The sequence below is a fragment of the Sminthopsis crassicaudata genome, chromosome 3 (genome assembly GCF_048593235.1).
Source record: "Sminthopsis crassicaudata isolate SCR6 chromosome 3, ASM4859323v1, whole genome shotgun sequence".
NCBI lineage: Eukaryota > Metazoa > Chordata > Mammalia > Dasyuromorphia > Dasyuridae > Sminthopsis > Sminthopsis crassicaudata.
Genome location: NC_133619.1, coordinates 9130255 through 9149217, shown reverse-complemented (window position 1 = coordinate 9149217; position 18963 = coordinate 9130255). Strand labels below are relative to the sequence as shown.

General features: G+C 50.2%; 1 protein-coding gene across 4 annotated transcripts in view; it reads right to left on the bottom strand.

The window, feature by feature from the left end:
• Positions 1 to 584: 584 nt before the first annotated feature.
• Positions 585 to 18963, bottom strand: part of HDLBP (high density lipoprotein binding protein) — a 77466-nt gene continuing 59087 nt past the window's right edge. For all 4 annotated transcript variants that reach the window (XM_074297961.1, XM_074297962.1, XM_074297959.1 and 1 more), the window contains 16 exons: positions 18307 to 18411; positions 18042 to 18155; positions 17041 to 17127; positions 16792 to 16923; positions 15965 to 16183; positions 14849 to 15070; positions 14188 to 14406; positions 10545 to 10683; positions 8559 to 8713; positions 7970 to 8074; positions 7297 to 7431; positions 6085 to 6228; positions 4464 to 4649; positions 3947 to 4063; positions 3315 to 3443; positions 585 to 3158 (listed from right to left, as the gene is read on the bottom strand). In XM_074297961.1, coding sequence (XP_074154062.1) covers positions 3072 to 3158; positions 3315 to 3443; positions 3947 to 4063; positions 4464 to 4649; positions 6085 to 6228; positions 7297 to 7431; positions 7970 to 8074; positions 8559 to 8713; positions 10545 to 10683; positions 14188 to 14406; positions 14849 to 15070; positions 15965 to 16183; positions 16792 to 16923; positions 17041 to 17127; positions 18042 to 18155; positions 18307 to 18411 — 2295 coding nt within the window. In that variant the 3' untranslated portion in view covers positions 585 to 3071. The remainder of the gene's footprint in view (positions 3159 to 3314; positions 3444 to 3946; positions 4064 to 4463; positions 4650 to 6084; positions 6229 to 7296; positions 7432 to 7969; positions 8075 to 8558; positions 8714 to 10544; positions 10684 to 14187; positions 14407 to 14848; positions 15071 to 15964; positions 16184 to 16791; positions 16924 to 17040; positions 17128 to 18041; positions 18156 to 18306; positions 18412 to 18963) is intronic.

Here is an 18963-nt window from a genome sequence, read left to right as displayed (position 1 = left end):
TTACCAGATATATGCATGGGTAATTTTACATTGACAATTGCCAGACCTTTTTAAGATATACTTTAACATGTATGGGACTGCCTGCCATCTAGGGGAGAGGGGGAAAGTTGGAACAGAAGTTTTTGCAAGGGTCAATGTTGAAAAATTACCCATGCATATGTCTTGTCAATAAAAAGCTATAATTATTTTTTAAAAATGTATGAAATAGCTGAGATTATAGAGAAAATTAATTATATATGGAAAGTCAATTAAAAAAAAAAAAACGTTCATGGCCAGGTTAGTGCTGAAAAAGTGACATATTAAGTATAACTGCACTTCCTCTGTGCCAAGCTCGGGCTGTCACAATCACCGGGGCGGGGGGAGGGAGGTGCTCCTATCCCTATTTTAACAGAGAAGGAAACTGAGGCACTTTAAATTTAAGCCGGGCTCTTGCTGACTCCCGGCTCTTCTCCACAGTGCCTTGAATTATGTTAGTAATAGTCACATAGCACTTTAAATACACTTTCTCATTGAGAACTAGAACCTGTAGGACCTCCCCATTTCCCCCCCAAAGCAGGTGCAAATAAGTCTCCAGCACACCAACAACTGTTTCAGATTTTATTTTAGAATTTATAAAATTCCAGTGTCATCCATATTCATGAGCCTTTTTACATGTTTGCATATAATCTCCAAATTCCAAAGTTAAGGCCAAGGGATCGTTGCCATGGAAACATAGGATATGGAAGACATTAAAAACGAGAAATGGGACAGACAATCCCCCTCCCCCTGCCCGGGATGCTTACCGCACACAGGGGCAGCGAGGAGACAAAGTACTAGGTACAATCATTTTCTGACCTTTATTTTTAAAGGGGGCGGGCGGGAGGGGCAGGGGCGAGCCCCAAGAATTTGGAAGGGGGTTTACAAATATGCCGCTAGGAATCAAACTCGCATCTAAGACATTTAGCAGTTAATGGAGATGTGCAAAAGGTTTGCAAGAGTATTTAATTTACTTGGGGAGGAGGGGGTGATGGCTGTGGACGATGGACCGTGACAAGAATCAAGGGGAGGGACGGGGCGCAAGGGGGATCCGGGGGAAGGGCAGGCAACGGGAAAGGTTTTCAAACACTTGCAGAAAGAAGAGAAGGGGAAAGATGGGGACAACGGACCCCCCCAGCCTTCCCCCTTGGGGTACCTTCGAGATATGGGGACATTCTCTTCTGGAAGACCCAAGTCTGTCTGCTCCCTACAAGAAGTTCCACCTTTAGCTGGGGACCCACGCTCACTCCTCCCCTACTCGCCATTCCTGCCCACAAGCAGACTCAAGACGGGTTCTAACCACAGGGGAGCTTTGCCAGGGAACCTCCAGGCGAAGGGTCGTTCGAAACTCTCAGGAGGAATCTAAGCAAAGGGGACGACACTTCACAAGTGTTTCAGCAAGGAGCCGGAGGAGACTGAAACAGAGGGCCTTGCCCTAGGAAACGGGACTGGGGAAGAGGGGCCCGTCGGCTCTTTGGGGACCCCCGGGATCGGAGATGGGGGAGCCGCCTCCCGAGGCCCCTTTGCTCCCCCACAAAGACGACAAAGGAGACCGTGCACGTGGCAGAGTTGTCTCTCGCCGGAAGAGCAGCCCCTCTAAAGGTAAGGTCTGGCAAGGGGGCTCACACAGAGCCCCTTTCTGCCTAGGCCGGCAGTTGGGGCAGAGCAACCAGAAGCCCAGAGGGATGGACGCTGGAGCCCACGCAGAAAGGGAGGTCCGCTCCCAGGGGGCACCATCCTGCCTCGCCTCTCTGGGCCAACAGGAGCCGATTAGCGGCTTCCACGCGGCACTGCCCGCTATCTGGCGTGGACCGGGCATCCCTGCATGGCCACGCCACATCCACCCCCCACTGAAAGGCCCTTCCAAAGAAGCCCTGACCATTCAGGGGACTGTGGCCAACAAAAAGAATTACAAACTTAGAGTCTAAATCAAGAGGCCAGGGGCAGGAGACCCCCACCACACTGGCTTCTGAGGTAGAAAGAAGGCAATCGGGAATAGTGTTGGTTCTGTCTTGTTCTGGGGGAAGGAGGGCAGGGACCGGAGGTGGTGAATTAAAGAGACAGAGAGAATCAAGCCGTTCTTCCTCCAGGCTCCCTGGCCAAGGCGGCCGGCTCTGCCCGCCTCTCCCTCAGCCGGGCACATGCCATCCACAAAGCCAGGTCTATTCTGCTAATACTGTCATCGAGGCGGGCTGACTTTGCAAGGGGGGAACAAAGGGAAAGGGAGCGGGAACCGCTTTTCTGGGTTTGGTTTGTTTTGTGCGGATCTTCCGTCCCAAGGAGGCCGCTGGTGGGCTGGGGGTGGGGGGCTGTGGAGTCTGGGTGGTCTTGGCCCTCAGTGAGGACCACACTAGGTTAACTGAGCAGCTACTCGTCCCTGGTGCCTCTCTGGTCCCTTCCGCCATCAACGCTAGTCCCTCGCCCTCGCTGTCCAACTCTGACTCTGTCCCCGTTCTACGTCCTGTGCTAAGTGGCCTTTTAGGCAGGTGGCAGAAAGCGGATTGGCTCTATGAAAGGAAGGCCTGGGATAAAACAACCACCAAAAACAAACCCAAAAGTGGAAGGGCTGGGGAAAGGAAGAGGGCAAACATTTTGGCTTTTATAAAGTCAAGGAAATTTATTTCCTGAGGTCATGACACAGGAAGTAGACTCCTCGCCACAGTTAGGGAGATCTCATAATGAAGGTTAGAGTGCTAATGACATGCTGAGTGGACCAGGAAGCTTAGAAAGTCTCAATTACTTTATTATGAAGCATTTCACTTGTGATTTTAGTGTTTAAAACAGTGGAAAGTCTGTCCCAGAGTGGAGATGTCACGGAACAGATTCTGAGTGCCAAGTGGATGCTACCTATGGTCGTGAGCCACTGCGGCCAGCACGCAGGACCCAGCACTCCAGGCTTCACTAGGAGACCTCGTGGGGGTGGGTGGGGCTGGGAGTGGGGGTGGGAGGGGACACACAATTTACATAGGATCCAGCCGCTGGGTCAGATTAAGACACAGTATTCATGGTGGGGTAGTTTCAGGTTGGCAGCTGGAGACGTTTCTCCGTTCTGATCATTATCGTTTGGGGCCCCAAGGGAGAGTCTTAGGGGCTACCTGAGCCCCAAAGCTTGGAAAATCTTCGGAGCTGCTCATGTCAGGAGCCTGGGGAGAGAAGGAGGGACAGAGGTCACCACTCCCTGATGCAGGCTCCCAGGAAGTCACCTCCCGAGCACCCCTTGGGAACCACTGAATGGCGGCCCATGCCTCCCTGCACCAGGGTCACCCCCCAAGCAGGACCAAGCCTCGGTCGGCCCTTACCTTGTCGCTGCTGCCGGCCGCCCAAGGGGCGTCCCTCACCACAAAGCCCTTGGACGGAGCCTTGGCCTCTTCATGGGCAGGGGGCTTCATGTACGCCTGCAGAGCCTCGCTGTCCACCACATCCGCCAGCTGTCAGGCCAGCACAGAAGGAAGTTCCGGGTCAGAAGATGTCACGGGACCACAAGTGGGCTGCCCCTGCCCTCCACCTCCCAGAACACTGCTTTATAACGCCTGGAGGCTGGTGGCACTAGTGTGGGACCCCAAATGGCTTTTGAATCGGTTGCAGACTCACAGCCCTCCAGGACTGACTTGGGCCTTCATCTCTCAGAATCCTCATAATACGTCTCAAAATGGCATGGGGTATCATCACACCCAATTTACAGACAAGAACACTGAGGCACTGAGACAGCCTGAACAAGTCAGAGGGACTAAGGAAGAAAGGGTCAAGCACAAGACAGGCCAAAAGCCTGAGACACTCTCTAGGAGACTGACCCTAAATCTGGGTGAGGTCTGGTCTCTGTAAGTCGGTCCCTGCCCAGTAGGAAAGGAAGGCAGCCCCAAATTGGACTGGAGTCTGTCCTCCCCAGTCTGTGCCTGCCCGTGCCCAGACCCTTCCCATGATAGACACTCACGTATTCCTCCTCCAGGTTGAGGATGTGATCAATGGCTTCCTCTACATTATCAGGAAGGCCAGTCACAGTCACACAGTTAGGGTCAGGGGCTCCACTCTGCGGGAAACGGATGTCCACCTGCAAGACACCCACAGCTGAGTTCACTCTGTTCCAACACCTGCCAATTCCTGGTCTGACCTTGATATCTCCAGGCTGCCCCACTGATTCCAATGAAAGATCACCCGGGCAGCCAAGCTCCCAGAGCCCCCACAATCCTAGCTGGGGGCACCACACAATTGAATTCTTGGTCCCCGTGGCCCCTGTGCATCATGGTCACAGTAAATACAACTTTAAAGATACAAAGGAGGACACAATCAGGGATGTCCACTAGCAACTACAGATGGACCTCTCATCTGCCGGCAAACCAGCCGCTCCTTTGCCCCCCAAGATGTGGCTCACACGTGGGGTCACTGCCCCCTCAGGGCTGGGTGCACGGGCTGTCGCCTCCCAGTCCACCCCATGTCCAGACCCCACTCACCTTGAATTCATCCATGATTTTGCGGATGGCCTTGCCTCGGGCTCCGATGATGCGGGCATGAACACGGTGGTCCAGAGAGACGTCCTCCGAGACCATCTGCTCCAGCTCACCGACAATTTTCATGATGGCATCACGAGCGGCTTCCGTGTTCTTTTCGTAGCCTGTGATGGTAATTTGGTCCTGTGCCTTGAAGGAGAACAGAATCAGCACGATGAGAAGGGCAGGCCGAGGAGTCCCTACAGAGGGGAACTTCCATTTCAAGTAAACTGATGCGTATTATAGGAGCTTCCACACAAGATGCAAAGCCAAGTCAGCTTAATAAAAGAAGCCGGCATCCCAACTGATTACGCTTAATGGGGGAAAGAAGGGGTGTTCTGAGAAAGGAGCCCCCAGCGTGGGCCGGGGTGTGTGTGTGGGGGGTCACCACAGGCCAAGTAGCCTGGGGTAGAGGGAAAGGTCCCTTTACAACAGGGAGAAGTCAGAGACACGGGCAGCAGGAGCACCAGTGTGCCGGGGGCAGACAAGGTCCATCCAGGAATCCTCAAAGGCCATAAAAACACAACCGAGGAGCTCAGACTTCCAAGAAAGAGGCAACAGGGAGGCAGCCCCCAAGTCCTGGAGCATGAAAGTGACAAGGGAACGTGGCTCCAGGGAGACTCAGACACAGACGGACGCAGATTGTTTCAAGCCTTCGGCAGGAAAAACAAACAGAAGGACCAGCAAGGGGCAGCCTGGCTCCGGGGCAATCGGGGAAAGTGCTTGTCCACAAGCTGGAGCCCCAGGAGAGCCTGGAAGCCCAGTCTGGACAAAGCCCAATCCCAATTAGGAAATCAAAGGAAACCTTGAGCAAAGAGCAAGCAAGCAGTCAGAGAGAGAGAACGAGACCCCAGACTCAGGTCATTGGAAAGGAACAGGGACAAGACACAGGCAGGTAACTCCCGACCCTTCAGTGTGACAAGGAATACGGCTGCCGAGTCAGGGGAGCAGCTCCCCGGCTGACTCATTGGAAGCCAGAGCTCTGTAGAAGTTCTCCTCCTCCTACACCATATCAAGCAGCCACAGCAGCGGCCACCCCCTTGATAGCATCCCAAAAAGGTAACCGCAGAGAGGCAACTCAGCAGCTCTCCACGAGTGAAGAGAACAAGGCAATAAGCACTGATTAAACACATATTGTGTGCCAGGCCTATGCTAGGAGCTAGAGGAAAATCAATCTAAGTTGGGGGGAATAGGATGCAAACTGTGGAAGGTAAGGATCCAGCATTAAGGAGGATGAGGCAAAGCTTCCTGGACAAGGTGGGATAGTAATGAGTCAGGAAGGAAGGCAGGAGACAGATGAGGAGGGAGAATTTCAGGACAAGGGACGGCCAGAGAAAATACACAGAAGGGAGGGTGTTGCTGCCACCGAGGCATATGGAATCTGTATGAGGGGAGGGGGACAGCAAGAGACAAAGACAGAGAGGGGCCAGCGGAGCTTTCTTTAGGAAGCTCCACCTGATGCCCCAGGGAAAATGACCAGGAGGCCAACTGCATAGTGGTGCCCATCCAAGACTACACAACTCAATGGCCCTGCCCAGCCCCCCCAGGACGCAGGCGAGCTCTCCCCTCTGCTGCTGCTTCTCACCTGGTTTTCATCATCCTTGTCAGGAAATTGGATGTTCACTTCATGCTCCATACGGATCTGGGTGATCACTGCCCCCTTCCTCCCAATAATTTTAGGGTGATATTTGGGGTCTACGGTGACATTCAGCTTAAAGCTTCTCAAAGCCTACAAGGGAGACAACAAAGTGTGAGGAGTAGAAAATGGAGACCCAAGTAGAACTCTATAAGGAAGATGCCTTTGGGAGGCAGCGAAGGGGCTCAAGTGGAGTCAGGAAGATCCGAGTTCAAATGTGACCTCAGACATGTGAGACTTACTGTGTGACCCTGAACAAGTCACTTAACCCTGACTGTATTGTGTCCTGGCCCCGACCTGGAAGATGCCTTTGTTTCTCTCTGTCTTTTCATCACCTACTGGAATGTGGACAATGCAGGATGCTGGTGAGTGAGGGTCGCACAACCCTAATGAGGGATTTCACGCCACCTGATGGATGTGTGATCTGGAACATTTCACAGGTTCTAAGGGGCTTGGGAGGCAGAGTGTCTAGGGAGAAGAGCCCTCAGATGGCCAATACATGTTCCATAGCAACCCATAACCGTGTCCTGTGTGGTGAGCCTCAGGTGCTTTTTAATTAAGGTCACATCTGAAGAAAGGCTGCAACTATTACAGTGCAGCTATATGCAGGATGGGAGAGCAGCCCATCAGCCAAACCTGCTAACATGAATACCTGTCTCTGTCTCACACACACATCGGGGTACTTGGATGAGAATTAGCCTGTCAGCTAAGAGCTACGCCGAAGCAGCAGCCCACATCCACTCTCACCCAGTGCCCTAACCCTTCCCTGCCTCAAAGTCAAACTCGGGGTTTTACCTCAATTGGCCACACTCTGAACCCACCTGCCAGCTCCCAGACTCAATTCAGCCAATATTAGCTTCCCAATTAAGATATGAAATAATAAAAAAAAAGAATGTAAATCGAATTTCCATCTGTGAAGAAACACATGTTTAAGAATCCCTCTTTCTGGTCCCGTCAGGACCAACTGGAAGCAACAATTACAAGTAATTTCTCTAGGTTCCAAGAATATAAAGGATGCCTTCCCAAACAGTCACCATTAAAATGTACACAGCTGCCTCCAGAAGCAACCGACTATAAGAGATGCAGACTAACAAGTAAGATACGACCGTGGAACAAGCATCCCGGACTGGCCCCCCAAAGAGGACGAATGCAGGTTCTTACCCGATCTTCCTGCTCAGCCTGCAGCTCCCTCACTCGTTCCAGGAGGCCGGCCTTCGCCCGGTCTAGGTTGGCAACAAGGCCAGTGATGGCAATGATGTCCGACTGCAACTCAGGTGCTGGGACTTGGATATTCACCTAAATGACAAGACGAACTGTGTCAACTTATCTTCCCTGAGCTAACCAAGCTGTCAAATGGGATTCAGTCCCAAAAAGAAGAAGGAAGGACCCTTTCCCTTGAAATCCCACCAGGCTGAAAGTGAAGAAAGCTGGGAACTATTCTGTGGCCTCTAGAGGCCTGCCATGTCACAGCCCCCAAAGATAGTGTGGCACTGGGCTCACCCAAAGTGGGTGAACACAGGAGGCCACCCAAGGCAGACGGCATGAAATTACTGGATATTATCCCAGGTGTACAAGCATAGGGGTCCTGATGGTGACCCCAGGGGCTGTGTGCAGACAGCCTGCTACATGTTTGGGAGACCCACAGATTCTTGGCTCTGCTTGAGGCTCCCAACAGCAGCAACAGACTACCAGTGCATGTGGTCAGCTTGTCACAGATTGCTGGAAAGGGGTCTTATGTTAAGGGGTAACTGCCCTTCAGCAGAGTATCAGAAGGGGAGCTTCCAAGAAGCAGGGAAGGAACTGAACTGGGGCAGCAGCCAAAAACATCCCTAACCTCAAACTCATCCATCATTTTGCGGATTCCACTTCCTTTCTGCCCAATTATGTAGCGATGGAGATCAAAGGGCACCTCTACCTCAATGGTGACAGGAACCAGCGCCTAAAAGAACAAGGCAGAGAAATGTTAGAAACCGGGAGCCTGCAGAGCACAGGCCAAGCCCAGCCTCCCCTTGGACCTCCAGAGGGAAGCCCTCCATGCCTGCCAACGACAGGGATGATTCCCACAAGGGCAGCAAGCTTCCCAGAACCTCCTAAAACTCTCCCATTGCTTAGCTCATCAGGCAAAACAGAAGGAGTCGAGTGCCATGAAAGGGCAGCTATCACTTTGTTGGAAATAAGCTGCCTGCTCCCTGCCAATCTTCTCGTAAGGAAGGAAGAAGGAACTTCCAGTGAAGATTAATCTTAATTTGCTTGAATTGGAAAACTATCCACACTGATTACCAAGCCACCTGGAAGAGGAACGGACAGCTTGGGCAAGTGTCTCCTGTATACCAGAGCTTTGGGGAGAAGAGATCTGTCTCACTTTTAAACAAACACGCACTGGACCCCAACCCTCCCCCCTCAAAAAAAAGAAATCAACTCACCTCAAGAGCTTCCTTGGCGGCCTCGCACTTTTCTTTTCGACCCGAAATGATGATGATGTCACATTTCCTTGGAGAGCTGGGGTCTCCATCTTTGAGATACTTCCCCTCCCCCATTTCTTCTCCATTTTCTTGAACGGCTGGCTCGATGATGGGAGCTAAGACAGAAATAGACAAGTCAGCATCATTAACGGCAAGTCATCTCGATGTTTCGCAGGTTCTCATCCTAGCAACTTTAAGGCTGAGGGTCAGGCCTGCGTGTCCCTCTCTACTGGCCAGTCAACAAAGACTTATCAAGTACTAGTACTGGAATAAACAACAAAAACATGCATTTCTATAGCCCCTTAAGGTTTACAAAGCACTTAACAGGTCTCATCTCAGTTGATCCTCTCACCACCACCCTGGGAAGCAGGAAACAGAGAAGATTCAAAATGGTGTCCACACAGATCCGTTTATCTCGGCAAGAAGACTCAAATGTTTTACACTGCCTGTGGTTATTTTAAAGGGGATTTCTCTTTCCATTGCTTCTTGCCAAAAACCGGCTTTTCCCTATCCTCATGCTCGTACAATCTGACTGCGAGATGCCAGCCTTGGCCCTCATTTCCTGTTTCAACTGCACCTGGCTTTATGCTTTCTTGTGTTTTCAGCAGGAATAGGTGCTGTTTTATCAAATACTTTCCCTGCATCTATTGAATAATCATATCTGCTGGTTTTGCTATAACTATAGTTGATTACATTTCAAGTTTTCCTAACATAGAACAGACTTTGAGGCCGGGGGGCAGCACAGGAGCCAGGCCCATAGTGTGTGTGTGTTGGGAGGGGGGGATGCTCAAAGGTGCACTGACTGGCTGGCTCCCTTAGCAAACTCTCTAAAGTTTGTTCAGGTCCCTATTACCTGCAGATCATTTGGTATCTGAAGCAATAGAATATGAGAAGATCTGCCCTCCAGGTCTTCCCCTTAATATTTGACAACAACACTCGTTCACTGCTCAAAGCATCTTCCCACAGAGAGAGGAGAGAGTGAGGAGTAAAGGGGCCCCTGAGGTTGCAACTTTGACCTCAGGACTGACCCCCCCATGTCCCAGGACCATCCCAAGGGAAGAGGGCACTCAGTTGAGTCCCTTTCAAAATACCTGCAAAGTCCTGTTACCCTAATACCCCTCAGCACTCAGCCTAGTTCTGGGGGTGATCCTCCATGGAACACCTCATCAGGAATATTCACCAAGAATGCACACTTGTAGAACTGTACATACTAAAACATGGGGTCGGTGTACTCAAGTCCCCTAGAAACAGTCACAAGAGGGAAGGATTCTGGAGGGCAAATGAGCCCAAATGGGACCAAAGGTAAGGATCACGCAGCCCAGTGGGCCTCATGCTTACATCAGAACCTGTGCCCACAGCTCAGGGGATGGTCAATGAGCTCCACTGGCACCCAGAGCTGGGCAGCACTGCTCCTCCAGATTGGTGTCACATCTCCTCCCTTTCACACCACCGGCCCTGAGAGCACCTTTCCCAGGAGAACTGTCCGCTGGACAGACCATCCAAGATTTCACAAGAAGCTGGAGGCCCATGGAGTATAGACAGCAGCATGGCTGCAGGTCAAGCCCACCACTACCCCCACTTTGGAAGAGGAGACACCCCAAGCTCAGACATGGTGTCTTTGTTGTGTGGCCCTGAAAAGGCTGCCTGCTGGGGCCTGTAGGTGTCTCAATTTGGTCGTGCCAAAGAGGCTTTGTACACTGTAAAAGGCTAGTGAAACGTGACCAATGACCACAAGGCCTAGTCACAGATACACCCACACCCCTTTCCCCATCCCCACTGCAGCAAGGGGCCCTGCACCTTCCTGACAAATGGACCCATGTGCATAGAACATGCCAGGACCACCAGGGGCCCCATGTATATTTACAACAATATCATAAGCAGAAGCATCATGAAAATGAAAATGTGCTCCCCCTCGGGCTGGCTTACACACAGTGGGCCCCCACAAACCTGGGTTCTCCTCCCTGTCAGGAAACTTAATCTGGACACCGTAGTCCCGTGTGATCTGCTGGATGCGGGAACCTTTGGGGCCCATGATGGAGCGATGGTACTTCTGAGGGATGGCGCACTCCATTGTCACTTGGGCCTCCTTCACGGCCATGGGGGTGGGGGGAGACAGAAAACATCAAGAACAAGTGGTTAAATGCCGTAGGGGAAGGTCCTGCTTCACATTAGCCAAAAAAGAGAAATGTTTGGAGGGGACCCCATTTGCCATGACACGTTCCTTCAAGTCAATAAGCGAGGCACGGTAGCTGCCATCTGCGACCCCAGGAAGGATCCCCCAAATGATGAGCCTAAGCCCCGCCTTCCCTCACTGCCGGGAATCTCGGGGCCCTGTCCTGCCTGTCAAGTTCCAAACATTGATCATAGAGAGGCTCAATGTGAAAAGATCAGACACCCCAATCCCTTGCTGCCAGCAGTTGGCTGACTATAAACTGCACCAGCCCCTGCCATACCACCAGGGCATAATCATTTGCGGTAGCACAGGCCAGGTCCCTGCTCAAGAAATGATAATCCAATACTCTTGTGCCTCCAGAAAGAGGGTGAGGGTCTCCTCCCATAGGCCCAGTGCATCTTGGGCTGCCTAGTTCTCAAGTCTCTCTCACACCCACCCACTCTTGGGCCTAGCCTCCAATTGACATCTCTTCCTCTCTGGCCCTGCAGAGCCTCTGTCCGTTTTAACTAACTTCTCTTTCCATCAGGCCTCTTTCTCTCCCATGCTGTCCAACACAGGAGGCTGGTTGTCCCAAGACCATGTTGTATCTTCAGCCGCTTCCCTTTGCAGACCCCGTCTGTGCTTGGTCTCGTCCCAGGAGTGACAGCAGATCAGTTTCTTGTCCTCAGGCTCTCCCTTGCACCCAGCAGCTTTTCCTTTCATGCAGATCACTCTTGGTGCCAAATTTCAAGGATCCCAGGATGATCTTCCTTCCTCATAAAATTCAGTGATCAGTCTTTGTTCTCATCTCAAACTCCAGAGTGTCAACCTGGAGGACCTTTAATGTCTTCAAACTCTCATTTCTCATGTCTTCAACTTGCTCCTCATTGCCTGTGTGTGACTTCTGCTCCAGCATAAACATGGAGACAGGTCAGACCCTACCCATCCACCACCCCTGGATCCTACCTCCAAAACCCCCAACTCAAACTCTGCCAGTTACAATCAGCTGCCCTCACTAAGCCCTGTCACCTCTCTGGCCTTCTCGGACCACTGTCCTTGCTCTGGCTTCCCTCCCTCCCCTCAAAATCTGGGCCCTTGAGCTCACCAGGTTAACGTCCTCAGTCCTTGATACCCTGTCCTATTATTGCTCATCCCTTTCCAATCCCAAGCCTGGATGACTCCTACCATTGGCCTTCTGCACCATTAAAAGCCCTGAAGGAAGACAGACACCAAGTCAAATGGATAGACTACAAAGTGGGGTGACCCAATCTCAACTGTACCCTTTCTGTGACACATTCTCCCACTATCAGCTCTTTTATACACTGTGTTTAATTGTTTTTTTCAATTAATAAGCATTTACTTTTCTCTCCCACCCACCCCTAATTGAAAAACAAACCAATCAAAAAATAAGCTCTTAACATACTCTATAAATGTTGGCTATCATTAAAATTTCCCAGCATTCTCTCAAATTACCCCCTTCATCATTTCTTACAACACAACAGAGCTCTGCTCCATTCCTATTCTATCACTGGTTTGGCCATTCCCAGTTGATGGGCACCCCCTCAGCTTCCAGTCCTTCGCCTCTCTTTGTGGTGTATACAAAGCTAGCAGAGCCATCAGTGGGGAGGTACACGCCATTAAGTAACTGGGGTATAGCTCCAAACAACTTTTGGAATGACTGGACCAAATCACAGCTGCCACAAGCAGGCATTAATGCACCAATCCGATGAGTGTCAGCGAGAACCTCAGAGCTACGCGAATTTAACTGACTTAGTAGTGATTTAGAATATCTTTATATGGTACAACATGACATGAATTGCTTCCTCTGAAAGCTAATCCTTGACCAAGGGGAATGACAATTATAAACTGAAATTTAGTTCTTCCGGAGCTTAGAAATGACACCTTTTTCCCCAAAAAAATCTGGCCACAAAAATGTTCCAAAGCTTTCTTTCTGAGGACACAACCCCTTTCCTTTCTCTCTGGACTGTTTTATCCTTCAGTGGAGAAATGGAGATTATCTGCCAATCTTTCCTTCCCAAGTCCAAGCTCTTTATTCTGTTCCCTGGCCCCAGATCCCAAGGACACATCCTTGCAAATTCTCCATTGCTGCAACGGACCCTATCTGGCTTCCAACCCCTAGCAACTTGTCCCCCAGAATGACCTCTCCATCTTCTGTCCACTTCACTGCTGCTCTGCAACATGCCCAGATCCCCGGACACCGTCAGGTGCTCTGCTCTTCCGGACACTCTCCTTGCTGGTTTTCATGATGCAGCACTGTGGAGAGGGTGTGTCCACTCACGTCTGTCCTCACTGTCCCTCTTTTTACACACTCTCTAAGAGACCATCAGTTCCCACAAGGCCCCCAATCTCTCTATCAGGTGCTTATCAAGGTCTATACCACTAACTTTGCTGTACTCTTTTTGTTTTTTTCCTGAGGCTGGGGTTAAGTGACTTGCCCAGGGTCACACAGCTAGGAAATGTTAAGTGTCTGAGACCAGATTTGAACTCGGGTCTTCCTGAATTCAAGGCTGGTGCTCTATCCACTGCGCCACCTAGCAGCCCCCTGCTGTACTCTTACTATCCCCAACTCAGCTCATCTTTATCTTCCCCATCCCCACCCTTTCTCTTCTCAGAAAATCTCCATCATTCTTTCCATCTCACAGGCTCTTAATCTCTTCATCCTCAACTCTTCTCTCTCTGTGATCCATCAAAGTGAACCCGTTGCTACGTCTTGTTGCTTCCAGTTTTTCAACATTTTCCCCTTACTTGCACTGTGGTCACCCTGGTCTCTTTGGTCCACAAGAGCTTCCTGATGGTCCTTTCCTTCTTTGCCACCTCGTCTGCCTATGGGTGTTAGATGGGCCTCCCAAAGCGCAGGACAGGCCATCAGCCGATGCCTTGGACTGGTACCCACAGTGCTCTAGAGTCCACTTCCACTTCCCCGTGCATGCTCATGTGCCACAGCAGTCTAATTTCTGTTCCTAGTCCTACCTCCAGCCTCACATCTCCAGAGTACTCTTCCCTCCTTATTTCTGCCTTCTAGGGAGTATCTAAGGCTCAATCTAAAGAAAGCCTAACACTTTCCTCCCACTTCTCATAGACATCAACCACACAGATTTTTGTAACCCACCAGGGCGTTTCCAACCTATCAATACACCAGGCCCTGAAGGCCAAATTTTTTTCCCCCAAGCAGACACAAAAGCAGTAGACAGGAAATGCTGCCTTCAGTCGACCCGAGTACCATGAAGATCAGAGCCAGACCTCCACAGGAATGAAGGACCAGAAACCTAAAGGTGCCTTTCCACATGATCCAACAGAAACATTGCCCACGTTGACATGGCACGGGGAGTTCCCAACAATGTCCGACTAAAACTTTACCAAGAACCACGACCCCAATAAGTTATAGCGTCCCCTGCCCTCCTTGCAAAGAGCACACACCAAGTCCTCGATGATCTCCTGGATGCGTTTCTTGGCTGCCTCCACACAATCTTTGGCTCCTTTGAGTGTAACTTTGTCACTCTGAGTGCCAGAACGGGGGAAGCTAACCATCACGCCACCGTACTCCTCGGCAATCTCCCGTAAGACCTGGCCTCTTCGGATGACAAAGTGGCGGTGATGCCGAGGGTCGACCAGCATACAGTCTTCTACCACGTTATCCTACAAAAAACAGAAGTGGAAAAAGTAAGGCTGGATAACAAACTCTTGTGCTGGAAGTCCGTGAAAATCCCAATTCAGAAACTCTCAGGGATTTTCCTTTCCTCCCGAGTTCACATCAAACAAGTTAAAATGAGGCCATCTCAAAAGGAGCACATATAAGACGATTTGTAAGCACCCACTCATTACTGTTACATGTGGCTAAAGAGGAAACCAAAGACTATGTGTTAGAATTAAAGCTAAAAAGTCATGACAACTCACAAGAAGAAAAACTAAAAAGAATTGTATGAGGGGGCTGTGCCTTCCTAAAGGCCCACCAATGGCAGGCAACATCATGTGTGAGCCAGAATGGTGAAAGCCTTACGGGGTGACCCATGTTTCAGACACTTGTGGTATGGTCACTCCAGAGTGCAGACAAAAGGATCCCAAGAGAGGCCAGGCTTACCAGGTTTTTAATGAGACTCTCCAGCTCCTTCTGGGCCTCTCTGACAGCCTCCTCCGTCCCAATGATCGTGATCAGCTCCTGGTCTTTGTCTTCAGATGTGGGGAAAATGATCCGGGCTCCAGTGTTGTCCCGCACCTTCCGAATATTGCCACCCCCTTTGCCAATCAGGAACTTGTGATACTCAGGTTTGGCACGCAGATCCACGGTGTAACTCTTGGTTTGCTGCCAAATACAATTCCCATGGCCCCTGGTTAAGCCACAGACAAGACACCCAGAGGACTATGGTCCCCTCCAACCTGACTAGGGGCAATTGGGCCTGAGAACTTCAGCCTCCACCTGGACCACTGGTCTAACCATCTGGAGGAGTAACACTTTCACCTGTCCTGGTAATTCCTAACGAAAAAGCCCCAAGGCTGGCCCATTCTAAGGGGGAGGCAGAGCCGGAGCACAGACAGGTGGGCACTGCTGAAGCTGGGCCAGCACTGGTCCTGCTATCTTTCCCCCTTGGACTTTCTCTCTGTCCACTCCCCTTCTCTCCCACATCCTGCACTGACTGTCAGGCTCAGGTCCTGGCTTCAGGCAGAGAAGTGTCTAAAGGTAGCACAAGAACGAGTCCTCAGAGACAAGCGATTGATTTAGGAGGTTTCAAGAGACAATGAACCAGCCGTTGGTACAATCCCCTCAGAGTCACACCAGCCCCCACTCCTGGCCCCAGGCGCTGCTTTGCAACCCTGAACTTCAACACCAAGGAGGGCAGCATGGAGCTCTGGGGGAAGCAGCCAGATCAATTCTATACGAACTTTATGCAGGACCCTAGGAGCCTAAAAGAAGTGAGACAATCCACCTAAGGTCCAACCAACAAGATGTGGCGCTTTGAGGGGAGAACCTAAGTGCATCCTGGGAAAGTATTTTGTAAAAGCCTGACTTACAAAGATGTAACTCAAAATGCTCCCACAAGCTCCCCATACAGGAGATGTGCTGTCGTCCCCCCCCCAATCTCTGATCATTACTAAAGCATTCATTACCTTAACCTGCCGTTTAAGCCAAAAGAAAGAGGCAAGCGTGCAGGGGGGCGGCCTCCTGCAGAAAGCCCCCCAAGCCTCACTTCCCACTCACCTTCTCTTCTGCCAGGTGTAATAGCTGCCTTTTCGCTTTCTCCACATCGGGGGCAGGGCCCCTGATAACCACGGTGTCGATGCCAGAGCCTTCAGTGGGAAAGTGGATGTGCACTCCCCCACACTCTTCCATGATGGAGCGGATTAAGCGGCCCTTGGTGCCGATGAGGGAATTGTGAAGCTTGGATGGAATGGACACTTCCACTTCGGAAATGTTAGCCTAAATCCAAAACAAAGCAGGAAAATAGTTATCTTGAGACAAGAACGTACAGGAGCGGGGAGAAGGGAATCAGTCTAGTTCCCCTGAACATGCTACTAACTATGCCCAACAGACTGAGTGCTCAGCATGGCAGAGGGTTTGAGGTCCAGAACCTTCAAGTCCGTTTTATTGCCTACAGAAAATGCCAAGGGAGATGAGCTCATTACCATTCTTAAGAGAGGAATAAATGGCTACTTCCTTCAACAGGAGAGGAAGCCTCAGAAGTGGTGGCAGGGATGTATCTACACACATTACAGGAGACCCTCATTTCACTCATGTTCGGGTCAGTGTGGAGCCATGCTAGGGAACTGAGTGCCCATCCAGAGAGGGGTAGGCTGGACCCAGGTCAATTCTACTCAGATGACATATCTTTGTAGCATCTTGGTTTTAAAATTCCAATGAATACTTACTGGCAAGAAAAATATTCTCAGTTAAAATCAGGCTGAATATTAAGCCAATTAAATACTGTTTATAAAACTTATGTGACCTATAAACATCCCAAACCACACCCACGGCCTTTCATTTTTACAGAAGTGGAAGCTTCTCTCCCACTGTGTTTCCCCTCTTACCAGGTCTTTCTGAATGGAAAGGATCCGGCTTCGAGCCACTTCACAATTGGCTCGCTTGCCTGTGATGATGATGGTCTCCGAGTTACTGTTTTCTGCTGGCAGATCAATCTTGGTATTGCTTTCTTCACGGATCTACAAAGGAAGAGAGCTGCGTGAAAGGCTGTTGGGGGTGGGGGGTATTTTTACTCAGCTCCCACTCCCCTCTAATGGCCTGGCCCAAGCAGAGAAAGGACAAGGACTTCTCATCACCTTTTTGATGTTTGCACCTCCTTTCCCAATGATGTTCTTGTGGAATTGTTTGAAGATTGGAACAGAAATGGAATAGCTATTTTCAACCTAAAAAATTAAGAAAAAAGGCAAAACTGTTAGTTACCACAAGCGTGAAGATACTTGTGTCTCCCTAAAAATGTATAAATAATTTCTGCTTTTCAGACTCTATGTTCCAGAGTGGAGAAGACTGGGGAAGAGCTGGCCATCACTGATGACCTACAGTCAGAACTGACTATGTCCCAGAAGCTCGGCCCCTCAAAATTAGGCAGTGCTCTTAGGCGTAAGCCCCAAGATGGCCCCTGAGAATCCAGTCCTTTCCCAGTGACACAGGAGGATCAGAAGCTGTTCTGGCCTGAGAGCCACATGTTAATAGTGGCTGGCTATCCTCTTTCTTGGGCTCATCAGCTCTGCTAGAAATATGGGCTCCTTCACTCCCAACTCCCAAGAGAACTCTGGGCAGCAAACCTGTAAGTAAGCACAACCAGATCGGTCCCCTAGTCAAGAAAGCCTCGTAACTCTACTTAAAACGATCAGTTTTTCACGGAACGAACAAAAGAAACTTTGTCAGCTAGACAAAATAAAAGTAAATAGGTGTGGAAGTAAACAGGGATCTATCCTTAGGTAGGGAATCAAGATCAAAGAAAGACAGAGTCCAGAAAACAGGTACACAAGGTCAGTCCCTTGGCAGGAAAGTGAGAAAAAACCACAATCTCAAACCCTCAAATGCCTTCCACATCATCAACACCAGTGACTGACAACCACCCCTCCCCCTCAGCAACAAGAAGTCATTATCACATCATTCCCATGGGAGCCAAGTGGCAACAATGAACATTCCTGACTTCCTAACTGAGCCAAGTGGAGAAGTGCAAACATCCTCATCTCCGAATAGCACACGATACTTTGCTAGTCTCAGACACTCCACCTCCTACCCCACGCCCCGATATCATTCCCTGGGGAGAAAAGACAGAAATCAACCATACCAGATCTGCCACCATCTTCTGCATGTATTTTGTACATTTTTCCACCTCATTCTTGGGGCCTCTGAGTTGTACAATATCACTTTTTTGGGCTGGGTCTGGAAAATTGATGATAACCTAGGAGAGATCATACCAAGTCAGTTTGGCAGGGAGGCCCATGGGATCCAGGAGCCTTTCTCCGCCCAGGGTCAGCAGAACCTCCCAAGCCAATCAGAGACGTCACCACATTAGAGACACTACTGCCAAACGGAGCCCCACGAAATCTCACCTCTGGGAATTTATCACGAATTTCACGGATTCGTTCACCTTTCTGCCCAATGATTGTTCGGTGAAATCTCTGCTCAATGATTAAGTCCTTGGTACGTTCATTTTCCTACAAATACAAATATTACCTAAGCTCACCAGGGGATAGAGGGGTTCAGAATCATTGATTCTTTAAATCATACAGATAAACCAAAAATCAAACGGGCAAAAGCTTCCCCAGGTCATTCAGTTCAAGATCTGGGAACAATGTTCAGAAAGCTGGGAGGCCAGTCTCGGGCTCCAGAGGAGGGATTCCCCCCTCCTCACCCATGATAAAGTCAGTACTTTGGGCCATTGGGCAGCCAGTCACTTACTACCTTTCAAACCGATCTTTTCAAAAGGTCTTCCTTTAGAGATTTCCCTTTTCCTCCACAGAGCTCTGTCTTGGAACAAAGCCCGGGCATGGACAGACCCTCTGCTGACCACACCTCAAAATGTATCTTTAGGTCTTCTAGGTCCCCACCTTGCTTTTTACAAGAGAGCCCCATGTTTGGGCGGAGCAGCCATAGGAAGGATATAAGAAGCATTCTTCTCTCAAAAGTTTCTCCTCCTCCCCATAGAGCTTCCTTAAGTGCAAAATTCAGGGGCTTTAATTATTACCCAAAGGCCCCTTGAGATGCAC